Source organism: Ahaetulla prasina, chromosome 1, assembly GCF_028640845.1.
Source record: "Ahaetulla prasina isolate Xishuangbanna chromosome 1, ASM2864084v1, whole genome shotgun sequence".
NCBI classification, from domain to species: Eukaryota; Metazoa; Chordata; class Lepidosauria; order Squamata; family Colubridae; genus Ahaetulla; species Ahaetulla prasina.
In genome coordinates this window covers 315,231,557-315,250,313 of record NC_080539.1, presented here as the reverse complement: position 1 = coordinate 315,250,313, position 18,757 = coordinate 315,231,557, and the positions used below count along the sequence as shown (strand labels likewise).

Sequence of the window (18,757 nt, the reverse complement as noted above, 5' to 3'; positions counted from 1 at the left end):
TAATAAGAAAATAAATAATTTATCAGTCTTGACAATTGTCAATAGTTATATACCATCTGTGGAACATTTTATACTAGCTTTTCCCTTAAAATATAACTTGGAGTAAACTTTATTAATTTTTTGTACAGCTCTTTCATTGATCCACTCTGATTACCTTGAAATTTGGCATCCATTTTATCGTGCAAGGTTTGATTTGTTCTGTCTCAGTACTGTATTTTAGTAATAGCTTGTAAATATTTAATAAATAAGATTCTTAGTGCTGAACAATGATTGTTATCTAGTCTGAAAAATACTAAAAGCAAACTGAACATTATACAAATTGCAACAGAAATATATCAGTGCAGAGCAGTTATGTGCATGATGTCTGTTCCAAACACTTAGCAAAATCAAAAGCGCAGCTCTCAAACTCTAACACTTACTTAAAACTGAGATCCAATTAAAATGTGCTGTCTATGACAAAGATTTACATATTACTGATATGCCAACATCTTGGGAACAAAAGAGCAGCATCTAATTCATTGCTACACATTTGTCTGCTGTATTGGGAAGAGTACAATTAAATTAAATCTCTCATGTCTTGAGAAAATCTATATTACCCAATTTGGTTGCTATACTTGATAATGTTCTGTGATACTCGATTATAAGAAAGGTTTATATTTCAAAACTGTTAGTAAAGGACACATTGCACATTGAAGTCTTATTTAATGTGGGAAATTATAAACTGCTTTTACTATTGGTTGCAATAAAATGCATTAAATATATTATGTCTGACTGACTTTTTTTTTTACGTCTTTATTTTTCAAATGCATGGCTCAATGTCTTGAAGCCCTTTAAACTCAATGTATTATACCATGAACCAAGATTAAGGAAGCAATTCAAGATGTTTAGGAAAAGACGAATAGGAGCCATTTCCTCCAGATCAAATAGACCGACAGGAGGTTAACATCTACAAAAATGTTTAGTATAAAACAATGAAAGCAGCTCTAATCCTAATCTGATTGGTGACAAAAATTGGGGAGAGATTTAGAATCAAACTGAAACAAAATGATTTATTTAATGTAATGCATAGGATGTCTGAATAAATACTCATTACACAATACCATACTCTGATCAGAAAATTAATAAACAAATCATTGGTAACAAGCTATTGCTACAAGTAATATTTATAACTCTTTAAGAGCAGCGTAACGAATGGTATCAATTGTCTGGTAATAAAACCTAATGCTATAACAGATTTTATCTTCTTTCCTGGATCTTCAGGCAAGCTGATAAAGGTACCCAAATTATCCTGAGATAGTATTTAAAAAATCCTAGTTTATACACAAAAGAGGAAAAAAGCCTGATTAGAGGGAAAGTCCTCATTAAAGCTTTCTGCAATCACTATGGGAAAATCATTAATGGCCCTTATGTCAAGGGACTATATTTCTTTTTGCTTCTAGATGTGTAGAGTAAAACTATTTTTTAGTTGCTAGGTAACAACAGACTCAGTATATATCATTATCAAAATGCATGAGAAGAAACTGCCATCTGCTTCCCAATTGGGAATTTCATTGACTAAAGTAACATTGCAGTTCCTCAAACATCATCCCACGTCTCTTCCTATAATCAATTAATCTTTGGTCTCCTTAGAAAAGTGAGCGCTAACATTAGCACCCAAATCTATGTTTTGATTCTGACTTCAGAATACTGCCATATATAATCAGGTCCACTCCAATCCTGCCAAGTATATTAAAAACATTTATAATTGGAATCAAATTGGATGGGTTCCGGACGGAGCTTGGGCCATTTCCTGAGGGTCTGGCTCACGGCTCGGCTGAGGAACTTGTTGCGGCCTGGGAACGGGCCGCGGCGGGGGCCTTAGACCGTGTCGTGCCTTTGCGCCTCTGACCCGCGCAGGTCCCAACCGCCCTTGGTTCTCCGAGGAGCTGAGAGGGATGAAACGCCGGAGAAGACGCCTAGAGAGTTCCTGGAGGTTCAGCCGCTCGAAGCTGATCGACACTAGTGAAGTCCTATACTAGGACTTACCTAGTGGCATTGAGGGAAGCGAGGCGTAGCTACGCCTCCCTCATTGCATCGGCAGATAACCGCCCAGCCGCCCTGTTTCGGGTGACTCGCCTCCTCCTACACCAGGGGAGCGGACGACCCGCTGCAGGGACGTGCTGAGGAGTTTAACGGTTATCTATACGATAAAATCGCTCAGCTTCGGGATGGTCTGGACCAAGATTGCGTGATGCGGGTGAGATGCTCGAGGCGGTCTTGGTGACATTGTTTGGGATGAGTTTGACCCTGTGGCTCCCGAGGACATGGACAGGTTGTTGGGTAGGTTGAATGCCACCACGTGTTTACTGGACCCGTGCCCTCTTGGCTGGTGCTGGCCACCGAGAGGTGACACGAGGCTGGCTCCAGGCGATTACGACCGCTTCTTTGGTGGAGGGTGTCTTCCGCCTGCCTTGAAAGAGGCGGTGGTGAGGCCCTCCTAAGAAGCCGCCCTGACCCGCTGTTTTAGGTAATTATCGTCCGGTCTCCAACCCGCTTGGCGAAGGTTGTAGAGAGTATGGTGGCATATCAATTTCCCTTGCACCTGGATGAAACTGTCTATCTAGACCCGCTCCAGTCCGGTTTTCGCCCGGCTACAGCACGGAGACGGCTTTGGTCGCAGGATGATCTCTGAGGGCCAGGGATAGGGGTTGCTCCTCTGCCCTGGTCCTATTAGACCTCTCAGCGGCTTTCGATACCATCGACCATGGTATCCTGCTGCGCCGGTTGGAGGATTGGGAGTGGAGGCACCGCTTATCGGTGGTTCTCCTCCTATCTCTCCGACCGTCGCAGTCGGTGTTGACGGGGCAGAGGTCGGCCCCGAGGCGCCTCACTTGTGGGTGCCGCAGGGGTCGATCCTCTCGCCTCCTGTTCAACATCTACATGAAGCCGCTGGGTGAGATCATCAGTGGTTTCGTGTGAAGTACCAGCTGTATGCGGATGACACCCAGCTGTATTTTTCACACCGGACCACCCCAACGAAGCTCAAGTGCTGTCCCGGTGCCTGGAGGCCGACGGGTCTGGATGGGGAGAAATAGGCTCAAGCTCAATCCTCCAAGACAGAGTGGCTGTGGATGCCGCATCCCGCACAGTCAGCTAACCGCGGCTGACCATCGGTGGCGAGTCATTGGCCCCGGCGGAAAGGGTCCGCAACTTAGGCGCCCTCCTGGATGAACGGCTGTCTCTAGAAGATCATTTGACGGCCGCTCCAGGGGAGCGTTCTACCAGGTTCGCCTGGTACGCCAGTTGCGCCTTTCTGGACCGGGATGCCCTATGCACGGTCACCACGCACTCGTGACGCCGCGCCTGGATTACTGCAATGTTTCTACATGGGGCTCCCTTGAAGGGCATCCGAGGCTGCAGTTAGTCCAGAATGCGGCTGCGCTGGTGATAGATGGAGCCCCGTGGCTCCGTGATAACACCCATCCTGCGCAGGCTGCACTGGCTACCTGTCTCGGGTGCGCTTCAAGGTGCTGGTGACCACCTTTAAAGCGCCCATGGCATTGGGCCGGGTTACTTACGGGACCGCCTACTGCTACCGAATATCTCTCACCGACCTGCGCGCCTCACAGAGAGGGTCTCTCAGGGTGCCGCCAGCGCTGCAATGTCGCCTGGCGACGCCCAGGAAGGGCCTTCTGTGGGGCCCCACCTCTGGAATGAACTACCCCGGTCTCGCCAGCTGGACCTCCGGACCTTCCGCTGGGCTTAAAACACATTTATTTAATTGTGCAGGGCTGAGCTAAATTTTAAATTTTAAATTACTGGTTTTTAAATTGGCTTTTATTTTATATTTTTAATTTTAAATTAATAGGCGTTTAGAATAAGTTTTTTAACTGTTTTTATATTTCTTACATTGTATTTATGTGTTTTAAATGCCTGTACACCGCCCTGAGTCCTTCGGGAGATAGGGCGGTATATAAATTTGATAAATAAATAAATAAATAAATAAATAAATAAAATGTTCTGTTTTCACTGCTTGAAGTTCTTCCATTAGTGAAACCTTTTTCCAAATTGGTGCCCTTCAGAATTACACAGTCACCATAAATAACTATTGCAGAGTTTTAGGATTACTAGGGAATTGACATCTTTGTAAGTAGGCAATGATTAGTGAGAGTTTCAAACAGCCCAATATTTGATTTAGTGTGATTTATAAATTGATACCAGGTTGTGTTTAATGTGGGCCAAGTTTCAGTTACTGGAAAGCTACCATACATGTATTGAGGCTAGCACATGTGCACTTCAGGTTAGCACATGCCACAGTTGCTCTTGGGGTTTTAGACGCTAATTGTCATTTGTGCAAAATAGAAAAGAAGATTCTGTTTGGAGAAAACTCAAATAAACATATTTTGAAGAACTACAGCAGAATATAGGACATAGCACGTACGCTTTGTTTATGGGTTTGTCCTCTTTTACTGTTATACAGCACTTCAGTAGCAGACATAAAAAATTATGTTTAAAATTTTTAATTGGCTATTTTTGTCAAGCTGGAACCAATTACCCTATTTTCCATTGGGATACTAGACACTAATCAAATGGGTGTACAAAACTAGTGCAGAATATAAGAGATAGCACGTATAGTTTGGATATGAGTTTATCCTCCAGCTTGTCCTTTGTTCATTTGATTTACTTATTTTAAATATTCATGAGATTTACCTTGATCTCATGGCAGGTTATAATCCATTAGAAAGCAAAACCACCACCACCACTACTTTCAAATACTTTAAAAGATAATAAAGATATTTTTGTCAGTGTAACCAGAGGTGGGTTTCAGCAGGTTCTGACCAGTTCTGGAGAACCAGTAGCGGAAATTTTGAGTAGTTCGGAGAACTGGTAGTAAAAATTCTGATTGTCCTTGCCCCCATCTATTCTCTGCCTCCCAAGTCCCAGCTGATCAAGAGGAAATGGGGATTTTGCAGTAACCTTCCTCTGGAGTGGGGTGGGAATGGAAATTTTACAGTATCCTTCCCCTGCCACACCTACCAAGCCACGCCCACCAAGCCATTCCACGCCCACCAAGCCAAACCCACAAAACCAGTAGTAAAAAAAATTGAAACCCACCACTGAGTGTAACCTTATCTTTAAAAATAATATTTAGAATGTTTTTGTTCCTATTTTGCTTTCTACAACTACTCTGTAACTGGGGAGTCTTTTGGTGCTTTATGGGCTTGGGTGTTTGCTTGAAGACATTTCAATACCTGATTAGGTAATATCAATGTTGTTAAGTGTGGGGTTGCTCTCCATTTATATACAGCGCCATGCCTTGCTACTGTTGGAGGGGATGTGGTTTCTCCTTGTACTTCCTTGATTAGAATATTGTTGGCTGCTGGAAAACAAATGTGCCCTGTTTTTTTATTTTCCTTATTGACTTTTTTGAATATGTATAAATATGGTTAATTTGTATCAGTGGTGGGTTGCTCCCAGTTCGGTCCGGTTCTTGCTAACTGGTAGTGAAGGTAAGTGGAACCCACTCCTGATCTGTATGTATCTATGGATGACTGATTTGCTGAATGACAAGCTTCCAGGAATTCCTTAGCGTTTTTGGATTTGTCTTGGTCTATACAACAGCACTGAAAAAAGTGACTTATGACCTTTTTTTCACACTTATGACCATTGCAGCATCCCAGTGGTTACATAATCAAAATTCAGATGCTTGGCAACTGACAGTTGCAGCGCCCAGGGGTCGTGTGATTGTCTTTTGTGACCTTCTGACAAGAAAAGTCAATTGGGAAGCCAGATTCACTTAATAACTGTGTTCCTAACAGCTACACTGATTTACTTACAAACTCACTTAACAAATGTCTCATTTAACAACAGAAATTTTGAGCTCAGTTGTTGTCGTAAGTTGAAGACTACCTGTACTTGAATAATGCAAATTAAAATCATGCAACCATTTCATAGGTTTCATTATCGTTAGTGCTAACTAATTCCTAATGCACTAATTCCCTATACAAGTTGTTATCTCCTATGACTATCATTTTGTATGAATGAAAGTTATCAATTGAAATCAAGACGCCGCATTTTAATGGGATTTAATAAATGTGTGAGTATTGCCTTTAGCACCTACAGCCCTTCCTAACAGATATTGTCAAAAATCTAATAGATGTTTTAGGAAATATTTAGGGATATTAGTAAAATTTAAGATGATAATAATCCTTTTGCATTCCCACAGAGACAATGGCATGACCAGAAAAGTTTATACCCTTTCATTTAAGGTTATTATGTATAAAGACAGAAAATAGGTAATTGCGGCATAAAAGAAATATTAAATAAAATGCCACAAAAATGGTTAAATTCTTTACTCAAGTTCTATTGTAAAGAAAGCCCGAAAAGCAAAGAATGGAAGAGAACATTGATGAAACAGCTAGTACTTTGCTTGAAATAATTTCAAGTTTGATTCCACTGCTGAAGAGACAACCACAATTCAATAAAAGTTACTTCTCTCCCAGGAGTTAGAACTATAACATAAATCCTGGAAAATATCTTGAATATATAGCTTGTTCTCTGCTAAAGTATGGTCTCATCCTGGATAGCAGTGTATATGTGTGAAATGAATACACATAAAATTGTAATCAACAATTTAAAATGTCTAAAATTAACATTTGATTTTTAAGAGACTGCTGCAGTTCCTACTTTCCACAATTATCTATATTAATAACTACAGTCTCAAATTATATTTCAATGCAGTTACTCAGTAGTTAGTTTGCCATACAGAAATTTAAAAAGAAGACTGCAGCAGAGAAAGCACACAAGATTATCATGGCAAACAAAATGATAATGGAATTTTCCCTCTGTATTCCTACTACAATAACAGCTGCACAGACTTTATGAGATGAGAATTACAGTAACATATTGCAGGCATAAAACTGAAGAGTATGACAAAGTATTACTAATTTTTATACTCAATAAGCAAATTCAGCTTCTACAGAAGAACAGAAATACCCTCTCCTTTTCCATTTTCAAACTATTAGAATTTTCAGTACTATATTGCTTTTTTTTTTAATCTCAGCAAAGAAAAGTTTTCAAATGTTTCAGTTCTTCCTCTTTATCTAGGGTTGTTCTTTTCTTCCAGCACATTTGGCAGGGTTAGTCTACCTCGCAGTAACAGTTAAATTTCCAATTGGAAAACAAACACATTCTTGATTTTTGCATATTCCTAAAGACACAAAATCATCTTTGAAGGATAATGTGTATGTTTTGTGAGACCTAATGATGAGTACAGTAGTTTGGGGCTCGGAGTAGGAAGACAAATGCACTATTCCACCCTCAGCAGTGGAAATCCACTGACTGATCTGAGATTAAACCACTATCTCAATCCATCTCCCAGAGTTATTGTTGTGGGGAAAATACCATTGCCTGAAGCTCCTGAATGCAACAAGATAAAGGTCTAATAAATGACCTAATTGCTCAATACTATTAAAATAAGCAGAAACTTACTTCAAAGTTTTATTAGAAAAACCATTGGTGGTTAATAGAAGAGTTTACATTTCTCTAGATTCCCTTAAACTCATAGGCTAAACAACTACCTCCCAATATATGAAGTGGCTTAAATTACAATCTACCTTGTGGAATCCCAAAAATCTTGTAGCATCAGCTTCTATAATTTCAGGCTTCGATGTACCTGAAAATAAAGCAACATTACACATACTACGGGATACACATTTTTATCTAATAAGCCTCTGTTTAAAAAGACTCAGAAACATTCGTGTAAAGGGTGTTTTAACAGACAGTATATTATTCCAGTAAAGTGGGAAAAAAGCTATTCAGTACTGGTGAGAGCCAGGGACAGTTCCATTGAGGGCCTGTACTATTCTCTGTCGGTAAATTAAAACAAGCTACCCTTGTGTAAAAAAAATCTTGAAAATGTTCGTCCCACTATTTTTTTTTCTTAAAAAGCCAAGAGATAAATGCTTGCACAGTTAGCAAAATCTCTGTGATGGAAAATAGAAAAGCACTGCGAGTGATAACTTTACCCTCCCCCATTTCCCACAATTGTTAGTTTGGTTTTAAACCTGCTATTTTGTTGTTGTTGTTATTCTTTAACTACAACAACAAAGATTTGGTTTGCTGAGAAATCTCCACCCGCTTGCATCAGTACTATGGAAATCTGAACTACCTTGAAAGCATTCTCTTGTAAATACTTCAACACACAATAAAGAAGCAATTATTTGTTTTCTTTCTATACAGAACTTCTCTCCTCAGTATAAACTAGGTATGTATAATTTAGCATCTTTTTCCTGGCCCTCTTTCAGCAATCTACAAAAGAAACCTAAAGTCTCCTTCTGCTCTTCAGAACTTCTTTATGTGGTTGTAAGAAGCACCTCCCAGTCCGATGTATTTAAGAAGCATAAATAGCTGCAGGAAAACTCAACTGTGTACCTACTCCAGGAAGTTAGTCAAATCCTAACAACTCAGAAGCTGATTCTCATGACAAGCAATAGGTTTATAGATTCAATTATTTGCTTTTATTTTAAAATATATAAGTAACTTTAAGTATAGCCTTCCAGAGCAGTTTACAGGTAGTCCTTGACTTATGACCAGAACTCAGCCCAAAATTTCTGTTACTAATTGAGACAGTTGTTAAGTGACTTTTGCCCCTTTTTATGACGTTTCTTATCAGTTGTTAAGTGACTCACTGCATTTGTTAAGTTAGTAATCCCAAAGGTGCTTTTTTTTCAAAAGGCAACTGGACTTTGTTTTTGCTTGAAGACATTTCACTTCTCATCCAAGAAGCTTCTTCAGTTCTGACCTGAAGCCTCTTGGATGAGAAGTGAAATGTCTTTAATAAAAACAAAGAAAGTCCAGACATCTTTTGAAAAAAAGCACCTTTGGGACAACCATAACTTGGATGACAGAATCTCTACAAACATTAAGTTGTTTCTTCCATAATCTGTTTGACAGAAGGTTACAATGACCACATGACCCCGGGACCAGAGGTGGCCTGCTGCCGGTTCGCACCAGTTCGGGCAAACCGGTAGTTAAGATTCTACAAAGTTCAGCAAACCACCAAATCTCACCACTGGCTGGCCCTGCCCCTGCTCATTTTTTAGCCTGTTTTCTGGGCCATTTTTGGGTCATCTTTGGGGCCAAAAACGGCCCGAAAAATGGCCTGAAAACATCCTGAAAATGGCCAAAAAACAGGCCGAAAAATGGATGGGTCCAGCTAGTGGTGGGATTAGCCCCAACAGGCTGAATCCTACCTCTACCTCTGAGGCAAGTGGCTGGAAGGCGGGGCTGGGTGTGATGAGTGACGTCACCCACCCTGTCACATGACCAACCGGCCACATCTACTCAGCCCGAGAACCGGTTGTTAAATTATTCAAGTCCCACCACTGCCAAGGACATTGCAACTGTCATAAATATCAACCAGTTGCCAAGCGTTTGAATTTTGATCGTATGATCATGGGGATGCTGCAACGATCGTAAGTGTGGAAAATGGCTATAAGTCTCTTTTTTCAGTGCTGTTATAATTTTGAACATTCACTAAACAAATGGTTGTAAATACAGGATTACCTGTACCAAAAAAAAAAATAGCTTCAGTTCCTGGGAAAACTGTGATATCCAGACTGACTTACTTGATGTCACTTCTGGATTTCCTTTCAGATTCATCATTTTTGGTATGGATGGCCCATATATATCTGCATCAAGCAACCCAACTGCTTTTGTCTGTGGAAGGAAAATGCACATCTGTCAGGCCTCATTATACATATTCTTCAAAGAGGAAAAATTGTGCACATTAACCACAGCAACGTTTTAATTATATTTTCTCGAACAGCTACTTATTAAAGCAAGGCATCTGAAAATTCACCAAAATTCCAGTAGCTTATTACAATAAAGTGATTCATGCTCAGTCAGTGTCCACTGCAGAATTAATTTAGACACACAAAGGATACATAGGAAGTACATTCTCATCCACAACCACTAATTATGTCTAAAAACATAGAATTACTGTTGGATTTGGGTCAGTTAAAAAAATGTTTTCAGTAGCAAGATAAAGGCAACTGAGAAGATTCTGTTAAGAAAGAAGATACAAGTAGAATTATTTGCTATTATTTATCATTTAATATTTTGCAGGGCATTTGTCATATTTATATTTTGCAGCAGACAAAGAACGTGGTAGATGTTTAAAGTCCTATAGATTGTTTGTGGTATGGATGCTCAAGAATGTCATTTAGTCTGCTTTTCAAAGTGTTCCACTGTGATCTGCATTTATGCCAGATTAATGTGACAATTGAAAGGAAGATTTTATATGTCTTAATTTTGTTATTTGGGTACACAGGCACAAGTCAGTGGAAGATCATGGACTTTTTTTATCATATTTGGATAGATTTAAAATTCTAATGAATTGAACAACATTACTATTTTGCATTTGATAGGCACATTCAGTAGATTGTTTGCAGAAATAAATTGCTCAATTCAATTATTAGTAAAGTGCTTAAATGCAAGGTCAGTTCATATGATATAGTTGCATGCTATAATGTCTTCTAATATCTCATGTATCAATTTTATTCTGAAAATTCATTTTTGTAGAATATTTTTGTTCTTTTGAATTATAAAATAATCATTTTGAAATTAACAGAAGAATGATGAAAGTGGCTACAGTAAAATTTCATGGTTGCAGGGGGAAAAAAGATACCAGAAAAGTATTAATCAGGAATTGTAACGGTCTGAAAACTAGTATTCTTTCGCTATCTGAACTGCCAGGAATCTCAGTTTAAAGATGATTTAATTTTAGAAGTTTGAACGGCATATATCATTTTGTATATTAAACTCCCTTTGTCTTTCCTATTGTTATCTTGTCTGACTTACTGTACATGTTAATATAATTGTATAATTAACATAAATGTGTGGATAGCTCTTTAGTAAAAACGAGACCTGTGTTTCTGTGCTTTACTACTGCTGCTTTGAAATAATTAATTAAATAAATAATAATAAAAATCCTTTTTCTGAAATAATAAATAACTGAATAAGTATATATAAAATTCATCTGCTAGGACAGGGGTTCAAATAATAAATTCTTCCATTGCCTCAGGATATGTCAAGTGTCGGGAAATCAGGACTCAGGCAGTTCAAATGAGTATAAAGATTTATTACAAGCTTAAGCTCTGTACAAGAATCTGGCCAACTGATGGTCAAGGGAAATGAGTGAGAGACAAGACAGGCATTCAAGGTGGGCTGGACTTAGGTCTCTTGTGGGTGCTTAGAGACTCCTGACTTATGATGTGTTTGATCCCTCCCTCAGGCTGTCTTGTCATTTCCTATAGGATAGGCTTAAATTACCCTCTTGGTAAATACCCCCAGTTTAAAAACCACTGTGTTGCAATACATTCATAAATAAGTATTTATGCAAAATATAGCAATATAGGAAAGACACGTAGACCATGATTGCTAAAATTCTTTCCAATTCCTTTACTAGCAGCGGTCATAGGAGATGTTCAATGTCTATACAACGTGTTGAGTCTGTGCATATGTTTGTAGGCTTCTTCCCATAATACCAAATTTAGATTGGTTGTGTTTGTTTTTCAAATTATGTAAATATAACATCAAGAAATCAGCATATAGGCAGTCCTCAAGATACAACAGAAATTGGGACTGGAATTCCCATCATTAAACAAGGTGGCCATAAAGCGTGACATCACATGACTACATCACATAGTGACAGCAATTCCACCAATCCCCATTTGAAAATGGCAATTGAAGATGGCAAAGTTCACCTGGAGGCAGCAGGGGGGCAGGCAAGCAGAGCTCAGGGCAGCAAGGGTAGCTGACACGGTGGAGTACAGGAGGGCAAAAAGGACAGAGGAGACAAAGACAAAGGAGAGTATAGGCAGATGGGGGGAGTGGAAGTGCCCCTACTGTTGTAAGAGCAGGCAGCTTATCAAATGACTGAATTTTGATCAGGTGATTGTGGGCACCCAACGGCCATAACTTTAGGAAATGGGTTAAACTACCATTCCTTCAGCATTGCCATAACTTTGAACCATCACTGAACATATGGTTGCTAAACGAAAACTACCTCTACAAAATATTTCAGATGGGAAAGGAGGAGGAGTCTGGATATAAATGTAAGGAACAGAAGAACGGAAAAGATAAGAGAAACGAAAACTAAACACAATGCTTTCTACATTGTTCTGATAGAATAGTAGGCTGATTTGATTTCCAAAAGTAAAAATCTAGATACATGAATATTAAAAATTCATACATACCGTGTTTCCCCGAAAATAAGACCCTGTCTTATATTTTTTGAACCCTGAAATAAGCGCTTGGCCTTATTGCCATGCGCTCAAAAGCCCGATTGGGCTTATTATCAGGGGATGTCTTATTTGGGGGGAAACAGGGGTATGTACAAATTAATCTGCAAGCTGATTCACCTGAAACCACAGGCAAAAATTATCAGAAGAAAAAGGACACAAAGATGTTTAGAACAGCTTTTCTGGACAAAGCAACTTAAATCGTTCCAAACATCCCTATTCCCTGTTGTGCTCCTATGCTCTGTGCAAAATGATTTCCAGGTCAAACTAATTTAATAAATGACTCACAATCAATAAATCTCTCTCTCCATCATGGGGTTATCAGACCTGGTCTGCAAAAAAATCCATTAGTTGTCAACAAAGAGATACAAGAACGCTAACTTTGCTTCTTATTCTCTATTTCTGCAAAGTAGTACTGGTAGCCCTTATCAATCAGTCAGGAAATGGATGATGGAATATTTTGATTCCCATGTTACCTTCTACCATAAAGTAATCCGAAATTTGATGAGTAATAGAAAGGCATCATTTCCATGGCTATCTGTTCCCATACTGTTCTGCCCACTCTACTTTGGGCACTCCCATTAGGAAGAATCCTCTTCCTTCCCCAAAATCAGGACTGTCCCTGTAAAACTGGGATTTAAAAAGTTTCAAATACTATCAGTGCTTGGCAATATTTAAATGTCATTCCCAATGAAATTCATTATGTGAGTAAAATAAGGACATAAAAAGCATCATTAAAAATATGCTGCCTTTTAAAATTCTGAAGGGCCGCGGTGTGGCTCAGGCTGTAAGAAGCCTGTTATTAAACACAGCTGCCTGCAATTACTGCAGGTTCTAGTCCCACCAGGCCCAAGGTTGACTCAGCCTTCCATCCTTTATAAGGTAGGTAAAATGAGGACTCAGATTGTTGGGGGGTGGGCAATAAGTTGACTTTGTATATAAATATACAAATAGAATGAGACTATTGCCTTACACAATGTAAGCCGCCCTGAGTCTTTGGAGAAGGGCGGGATATAAATGTAAAAAAAAAAAAAAAAGGTTGCCCCAAGTGACTACTGAGAATCATTATATTAATAAACATTCTTGTTTTTTCTTCTTCTTCAAGACTGTTTCTCCTTTTGGATAAGCTTCTTAAATTATCACTTGAATGTTTGTATCTGAACAAAAATAAAGCTATTTCATTATGGTTGATTTATGCAGGGAAACCAGTGGGCTTTTACTGGCCCACTTTTATTGGCCCAGTGTATGTCAACCCTGAAGCGAGCCTGGCTGAGGCCATCTTTGAGGCTTCAGGGTTGCCACAAGGAAGAATGTACAGAGAAGGGAGAGATAGATAGCTGGGGGTTTGTAATCAAAACAAAAAGTTTCCCGTGGGAACCAAGGACATTCCAACAGGTGGCTAGGGAGAGGAGGAGTGGAGTAACCAAGCAACTGACCAGCACCTCTATTGGACAATATGACTGATAACTTGGAGGAAGGGGGAACTTTTACTTTTTATTCAGGTAAAAACCACAGGAACTTTCAGTGTCGGTTTTCACTAGATGTGCCAATATGATGTATCCAATAAATTGTTTCTGAGGAATGTACCTGCCTCAAAGTTCTGCTTCCTATGGGTGCATTGCTTGGAACGCTGACAGCGTACGCTTAATAATACTAAATAAGCAATAGTTACACTAAATGCTGTTGATGCCAGAGGCAGGTAGGTGAGGAAAGCAAGGTGAGCAAATGATCAATATGCTTGCATAAGACATTCTGAGATAAAAACATCAACATGAAATTTGCAGGATGACATTGCATGCTTAATTTTTTGATGCTGTCACAGATTGTTGCAGACACTGCTACTCATTGCATTCATTTTGAGTGTAAAATTCTAAGGGCTATCCACCTGCCATCAGAATTGACACCAATATGCAATATTTGAAAGGGATTTGATGCTGTATTCTGGTTATCCCACATGTCAGAAGGACTTACAATATCACACACAATTGTGAACTAGAAACAAAAATTCCCTATACAGCTAGTCCTTGACTAATGACTGTAATGGAGCCTGCCCATTACGTTAATAAGTCATGACAGTTGTAAACCAGGTAACCCATGTTAGCAAACACCATGGTTGTAAAGCAAATGCCACAGTCATTAAGCAGACCCATCTTTGCTTGTAAACATTGGTTTTCAGCAAAAAAACGCTATAAATTTAAGTCATGTAACCACGGGTAAACAGCCATATAAATGTAGTCTGTCGTTAAAGACCCATCGTAAGTCAAAGACTACCTGCATTGTGTAAAAATTAATAGCTGTATAAAAGACACATGAATTAACAAAAATCGAAAATAAGGAGCAGAAACATTAGATGGGTATAGAAGAATAGAAAAAGTTAGTATATGGAATATATATCTAAGTTCAGTTACATGTCATAATCTGAAGAATTTTGAACTGCTGCTGTACAGAACCTGGCAACACTAAATGGTATAGCAGGGCTGGTATCTGAAAGCAATTAGGGTGTTTTAAAATTATCTTGGGCACCAAGATATTTATGCAGTAATGGTGAGATGAGACTAAACAAATGTCTTTGTAATAGTACAGGTAGTCCTCAACTTATGACCACAACTGAGCCCAAAATTTATGTTGCTAGGTGAGAAATTTGTTAAATGAATTTTACCCCATTTTACGAGTTTTCTTGCCACATTTGTTAGTGTGAATCACTGCAAATTAGTAACACAGTTGTTAAGTATATCTGGTTTTCCCCATTGACTTTGCTTGTCAGGTGGTCACAAAAGGTGATCACATGACCTTGGGACACAGCAACAGTCATAAATATGAACCAGTTGCCAAGCATCTGAATTTTGATCACATGATCATGGGGATGCTGCAATGGTCATAAGTGTGAAAAATGGTCATAAATCACTTTTTTCAGTGCTGTCGTAACTTTGAAGAGCCACTAAGTGAACCATTGTAAGTCGAGGACTACTTGTACAGGCATTGGAAAAGCACATGGCCTTTGTTTCTTGTGTCCAGAGTGACAGGAGCATTATCTTCCCAGGTAAGGAATATTCGTGTAGTGACGTTTAAAGACAGCTGAGGAGAGGGCATGATATCATGCCCCATAAACACCCTCCTGTGTTTAAGTTCTTAAAGGTTTAGTTAGCTAGGCCATAGGGGAGGCAGAGTACTTGTCGGCAATAAAGGCTGGAGTCCTGGCTAGATCCATTAGGTCCTCTGTGTCTGCTATAAGATAATTTGATAAGTGTTTTGGCCTGATCATATCCCATGACAAATAAGAGATTTGAGATGTTAGGTTGTCACTGCTTGTTTCCATGTGGATTGAAAATCCTCACTCACAGTGAATAGGACAAGACCAGAGAAAATAATGACAATAGGGGAATATGGTCACCCACACTCTAGCCTAACTTTCATGATGCCTGTCTCAGGTCTCAAGATTAATGTAATTAATTAGGACTGTCTATAGTTTATGCAACACAACTAGGGCTGGCCAAGCACAGAACAAATGCTTCTGAATGTTAATTGGTCTTATTTAACTTGCTATTTTCTGCCATACTAATTCTTCAGAAAATTAGAAAAATACAGGCATATTTGGGGGTTAGGGGCAGGATTACCAGAAGTTTGTTTTTGTTACAAAAGCATAACTGATCCTTCATTTGTGGTTATTTGAGGTATTACTGAAAAACATAGCCGTGATAATTAGCAGCAATAAAAGCTGCTCATGATACAGAAACATTAAGTGTGGCAGACACATTGAGCTTCTGAGAAGCAAATTTCAATTTGGGCGAGAGACATTCACCTGGGTTATTTGGAAGGAAATCATTGTTTGGATGATCTAATTTAGGTATTAGGTAGCATCAAATTAAAATCGGTTTTGGAAATGACTCCAAATTAGCATCTATACCTATAAATTGGCAAATATAAGGGAAACATTTGCCCTGTTGGTCTAAGACTAGGTCTTTTAAGCATCCAGCAACACAGGAGACACTAATAAAATCATGGAAAGCATAACAGAGCTGTTCTCAGCCATAAAGAGTCACATTACAGTAAGGGGAAGGGTCTGTTCATTTGCATTAAGCATGTTTTCCATGTTTTTAAAGCACTAAAAGCTTGCAAATCTTGTTTGCTTCACATGTTTATGGAATACAAAAACCTGTGCTTTTCTTGGGCAATGTCAAATCTATCATTATTGTTCTCTAACAGCAAAATGTTACTCTGTCTGTCTGTCTGTCTGTCTGTCTGTCTGTCTGTCTGTCTGTCTGTCTGTCTGTCTGTCTATCTATCTATCTATCTATCTATCTATCTATCTATCTATCATAAAATACCCAGAAGAATGGTATCAATTAAAACAGTGTCGATAATAAAAATCCAAATAGAAACAAAGGCTAGGGATACACAGAAGTTTATCATTTTCTAAGAAGCAACAACAGGGATTCCTGATTTCGTTTAAGACTAATTATGTTACTAGTTTTATTTATTTATTCACTAAACTATGGATACATTCATGTTGGCTAAGCACAGTGTGGCTAAGTGCCGTAGTGGTGTAGTGGTCAGAATGCAGTATTGCAGGCTAAGTCTGCCAACTGACAGGAGTTCAATTCTGGCCGGCTCAAGGTTGACTCAGCCTTCCATCCTTCCAAGGTAGGTAAAATGAGGGCCCAGATATGCTGACTCTGTAAACCCCTTAGAGAGGGCTGTAATGCACTATGAAGCGGTATATAAATCTAAGTGTTAGTTAGTTTGTGTACAACTCAACCAATGCTGGTATATTTCAAATCTCAACAGACCATTTCACGTCAAAAATCTACAGACCTTACAATCATATGTCTCTGTTCATGAGACCAAGTGATGGGAAAGCATATGATGAGTAAAAGCATGAAGATGCTCTTGATTGTACCATTAAGAGGCATATCTCAATTTCCTAATTGCATAATCAATCAATGTCGTTTTTCCTAAAAAATAATTGATGTAAAAGTCATTGGAAGACAGTACCATATATGATTTACTTAATCATGAAGATCAAAGCTAGTATTGCTTTTAACATTATTTTTTAAAAACAATTAGGCTTCTTTAATATGCACAAAGCTATTTAACATCCTATTGGAGTTACTTTGACAGATTATGCTGTTTCATGTCTCCTACACGAAAGCCATAATTTTAAAACTGGGAAGCTACATTTTTGTGCCTAATTTCAAAGACTTCAATACTATTTTCAAACTCCTTTATTCTCAGACAAAACACATAATTTACCTGATTATGACAATTCATGACTCATTCCTTTTATCTGTATTTTCAGCTAATCAAACCCTTCAAGTCATCACCCTAATGCATTATCCCCTAATTATTGCTTGAAAGATAAATATTTGCAGAATTGCTTACTTATGCTTAAACCTAGCGAACACTCTTTTTTCAATTTATAGGTTCTAACATTTTAATAGCAAACAAACCACAAAAAACCTAGATTCCGGAATTGATCTGCATATTTATTTCAGACTGAATCAAGCTTTGAATGCAAGTTGGGAACTAATAATAAGCTTATTATTTCATTAGATTCTTTAAATTCTTAAAACAGGTGTACAATTTTCACTGGGCAAAGGGTTATTATCAGTCTTCAAATAGTATACTAGGAGCTGCATCACAAATAAAACAGAACTACCTTAAAAATCTGGCTAAACGAATAACAATTACATTAAATATTAATATTATTACATGTGGTTTCCTGTTTGGACAGAAGGAAGAGATTATAAGATACAAAAAGATGGAGAGAAAGTCAATGGCACAATTTAGGAAGAAGTAGCAGTATACGCTAAAGATCAAATATTTTATGTTACGGATGCAGTAAATTTAAAGTAAATCAACATATATGATTGAATATGTCCTCTGGTTGTTCCATGGGTTGAATAATCTTAATATTGTTAACTAAGATTTCAGTAAGGGAGTTAAGATGAAACATACTGATATTCTGTTGAACCATATTTAGTATATTTATAAAGTACTTTAAAACTATTGTGACTGGATTCTTGAAAAAAATTGTAACACATTTTGAAAAGATATTTGTAGACTACACTTTAAGAGATGTCTTGAAGAAACATGTGCAGTGTGCACCCTGAAACTGATTCAGCTGAAGCAGTGGAAATATTGATGATGATGTATGATCATCATCATCAGTTACATTTATATGTCACCCCACTCCCAGCAACGCTGGGCAGTTATAACATCATGTTTTGAGAAGAAGATTTTTATGAAAAATAAGCTGTAATATTTCATAATTATATACAATTGTTAATCTACTCCAAATCTGAGGATATAACATCCTTGATGGGGTTGCACTTCTCTCTTCAAAGTTGCTACCCAATCTGGGGTTTTTCCTGGACTTGCAACTCCTGCTTGAAGAGATCTCAGCCACTGCCAGCAAGGACGCTGCACATGCGCAACTCCTTTTGGCGAACCAATTGCACTCATTCCTAGATTGG

At 38.5% G+C, this 18,757-nt stretch overlaps 1 protein-coding gene across 2 annotated transcripts in view; it reads right to left on the bottom strand.

Moving 5' to 3' along the window:
- The window catches only part of NUBPL (NUBP iron-sulfur cluster assembly factor, mitochondrial), a 66,201-nt gene that overhangs the window by 33,815 nt on the left and 13,629 nt on the right, over window positions 1-18,757 (bottom strand). For both annotated transcript variants that reach the window (XM_058162232.1, XM_058162230.1), the window contains exons 4-5: window positions 9,609-9,699; window positions 7,596-7,654 (exon numbers count right to left, since the gene is read on the bottom strand). In XM_058162232.1, coding sequence (XP_058018215.1) covers window positions 7,596-7,654; window positions 9,609-9,699 — 150 coding nt within the window. The remainder of the gene's footprint in view (window positions 1-7,595; window positions 7,655-9,608; window positions 9,700-18,757) is intronic.